The sequence below is a fragment of the Austrofundulus limnaeus genome, unplaced genomic scaffold (assembly GCF_001266775.1).
Source record: "Austrofundulus limnaeus strain Quisiro unplaced genomic scaffold, Austrofundulus_limnaeus-1.0 Scaffold280, whole genome shotgun sequence".
Lineage (NCBI taxonomy): Eukaryota > Metazoa > Chordata > Actinopteri > Cyprinodontiformes > Rivulidae > Austrofundulus > Austrofundulus limnaeus.
In genome coordinates this window covers 445,364-446,752 of record NW_013952682.1, presented here as the reverse complement: position 1 = coordinate 446,752, position 1,389 = coordinate 445,364, and the positions used below count along the sequence as shown (strand labels likewise).

Genomic DNA, 1,389 nt, shown 5'->3' with positions numbered 1-1,389 from the left:
CCTGTGATTCAGCCATAGATCAGTAGGGGGCGAATGCAGGCATTGAAGAAGGTGTATATACGTATATACAGGAACTTACTGGTTTTCCGGTAGTGTTGGTTTCCTGTCAGCTTGAGTGACAATAAACCTCACTCAGATCCAGAATTCTGGTGTTGTATTGTTTAATTCCTTCTACAAATCATTTTATTTAACAATGGTGTTTTTAATATCGACTTCAGTTTATTGAATACGAATTTTCTTACACTTATAAAAGGTTAAATAAAACAAAAATATTGGTGGTAATTTTTGACTGTGTAACTTTACAAACGGCAGCCCATTGAGATGCCTCAACAAAAGCCATTTCCAGTTTTCTTTTGTGTAGTTTTTGTTCGTGCTGACAGATGTTTTGTTATAACTGCATGCACTGAATCTCACTGCAGAGCAGGATTTCTCTGGGATCCATTTCAAAACAACTGACTGGAAGTTTGTGGTACATTTTGCTTTCATGTTTTTTTTAAATGGGATCTTTTCTTTTCTGAATTACTCCTCCTGCATAAGTTGATTGAAGTGCTTCCATTGGGGGTTGTTTGGTGTTTTATTTCTTACACTATGGCTTGTTTCTTCCTCCTCCTCCTCCTCTGTTTCCATTTCTCCTTTCCCCTACTTCAACCTCCCCTCCCTCCTCGTTTGCTCTGCAGAGGCGTCGAACAAATACCAAATTTCTAAGCCCACGGTGTGCTCGCTGCACCCGGGGGAGGTGCTGAAGCTGAGCTGTCCTTTGCCGGCGACGGGGACCATCACTTGGACCAAAGATGGCAGCTCTTTGGGCACCAACAACCGCACGCTGATAGAGCAGGAAGTGCTGCAGATCCGTGACGCCACGCCCAAGGACTCGGGCCTGTACGCCTGCACCAGCCTGGGCAGAGACACGGTCTGCTTCATAGTCAATGTCACAGGTGAGACAGGTCAGGCCGGGTCAGGACGTCTGGACAGGAAGTGACCACAAAGTTGGACTTTTTTTAAATATACGAGTCTGTATGAAGCTGTGTTAGCACACAATCTGATTAGATTTTTAAAAAGTGATCCCACTCTGTCGGTTTCCTTTTTTTAGAAATGACAAAAATGCGACACGTGGAAATGTCTGAACGTTTGACTGCAGTGGTTCCAAAAACTGGAGTTAAGAAGCAAAACGTTTGAGGTCTTGAGCTGATTTGCAGAAATTTAATCAAGTTTAATAATAGACTGCTGCTAAGAGACACAAATCAGTTTTATATGTATTAAAACAGTGTCATGGTTGTTGAGAGTTAAKTTTTATGTTTTGGTTTTTATGAGGTGCCGTTTATAAAGTTACACAGTCAAAAATTACCACCAATATTTTTGTTTTATTTAGACTTTTATAAGAAAAAAAAG

General features: G+C 41.1%; 1 protein-coding gene across 1 annotated transcript in view; it reads left to right on the top strand.

Annotated features, from left to right (window-relative positions):
* Positions 1 to 1,389, top strand: part of fgfr2 (fibroblast growth factor receptor 2) — a gene marked incomplete in the record, with an annotated part of 61,159 nt that overhangs the window by 15,522 nt on the left and 44,248 nt on the right. Inside the window, 1 exon segment of the mRNA XM_014021153.1 lies at positions 678 to 935. Within this exon segment, the coding sequence (XP_013876607.1) occupies positions 678 to 935 (258 nt within the window).